The 1,645-nt window shown below is 51.7% G+C and overlaps 1 protein-coding gene across 1 annotated transcript in view; it reads left to right on the top strand.

Moving 5' to 3' along the window:
• ARHGEF1 (Rho guanine nucleotide exchange factor 1) overlaps window positions 1-1,645 on the top strand; it is a gene marked incomplete in the record, with an annotated part of 40,286 nt that overhangs the window by 24,768 nt on the left and 13,873 nt on the right. The window contains 3 exon segments of the mRNA XM_021383694.1: window positions 1-61; window positions 465-540; window positions 1,514-1,645. Coding sequence (XP_021239369.1) covers window positions 1-61; window positions 465-540; window positions 1,514-1,645 — 269 coding nt within the window.

Genomic DNA, 1,645 nt, shown 5'->3' with positions numbered 1-1,645 from the left:
GCGCCGCCTGGACCTCTCCAACCTGAAGCAGTGCTCCGACCCCCTGCTCAGCGACTTCAAGGTGGGGGCACTTGTGGGGCTGCTATGGGGCTGGGGGTGGGGTGCCGTGGGGCTGGTGGGCACTTGTGGGGCCACTATGGGGCTGGAGGTTCTTGTGGTACCACTATGGGGCTGAGGGGAATCTACGGTGTTGGGGACATTTATGGGGCTGAGCGCTTTACTATGGGGCTCAGCACTGTGCTATGGGGCTGGTGGGGCGCAGAGCTATGGGGCTGGAGACATTGCTATGGGACATTGCTATGGGGCTGGGGACATTTCTATGGGGCGTTGCTTAGTTTCTGGGGACATTGCTATGGGACATCGCTATGGGGTTAGAAACATTGCTATGGGGCTGGAGACATTGCTATGGGGCAGCCGTGGGTCTGGGGCTCTTGGGACCCCAATTCTGCCATTTTTTCCCCCAGAACGTGGACATCACGAAGCGGACGCTGCTGCACGAAGGGGCGCTGACGTGGCGCGTGTCCCGCGACAAATCCGTGGGTGAGCGGCCCCAAAAAGAGCCCGATTGACCCCAAAAAAATACCAAAATCCCCAAATCCCCCCTAAAAAGGGAATGTTTCCTTAAAAAAAATGAAAGAAAAGCGAAAAGATGGGAAAATGCCTCAAAACGTGACCTGTCAAGAAATGGGGAAAAAAAGGCTAAAAATGGGATTATCTCCCCCAAAAGTGGGATTGCCGTAAAGCAGAGAAGGCACTGGGAGTGGGGAACCCCCAAACCATGGGATTTCTCCTTAAAAATGTGGAAGAAAAACTAAAAGTGAGGAAATTGACCCAAAAATGGCCTGTAAAAGAGCGTGTAAAAAATATGTTAAAAAAGGGAATATTGCCACGAAAGTGGGACCCCCATAAATCGGAAAATCACCTCTAAGGGGTGAACCCCCCAAAAAGGGGATTTTCCTCAAAAGAATAAAGAAAAAAAATGAAAAGAGGGGAAAATGACCCAAAAAGAGACCTTTCAAAAGATGAGGATAAAGAAACTAAAAATAGAGAATATTCCCCCAAAAGTGGGATCAACCAAAATCGGAGAAAGGACTCTGTGAGAGAGACATCAAAAATGCTGGTTTCCTTCTTAAAAAAACGAGAGAAAAACTAAAAGAGAGGAAAATGACCCCAAAAAGGAGCCGTGAATAAATGGCGGGATAACAATCTAAAAGTGGGAGAATCTCTACGAAAGTGGACCCTCCATAAATCAGAAAAAGGGCTCTGTGGGAGAGACATCAAAAACTTGGGTTTTCTCCTTGAAAAAAATGAGAGAAAAAGGAGAAGTGGGGAATACCTCCCCCCAAAAATGACTTGTCGAAAAAAGGGTTGGACAACGGTACAAAGCGGCAATGAATGGAGGGGGGGGAGGGGAGGGACCCTCTCCCTGAATGCTGGACGTCGTGGAGAGGGGATGGGCCCCAAAATCACCGGATTGGGCATAAAACAGACCCCCCCCCCCCCCGAACCCCAGAGGTGCAGGCGCTGCTGCTGGACGAGGTGCTGATGCTGCTGCAGCGCGTGGAGGAGCGGCTGGTGCTCCGCCCCCACAGCCGAGGCCCCGCCCCCCCCGACGGCCGCCGCCTGCTCAGCCCCATTGTCCCGT

Source organism: Numida meleagris, unplaced genomic scaffold (assembly GCF_002078875.1).
Source record: "Numida meleagris isolate 19003 breed g44 Domestic line unplaced genomic scaffold, NumMel1.0 unplaced_Scaffold488, whole genome shotgun sequence".
Lineage (NCBI taxonomy): Eukaryota > Metazoa > Chordata > Aves > Galliformes > Numididae > Numida > Numida meleagris.
This window is presented reverse-complemented; position numbering and strand designations above follow the sequence as displayed.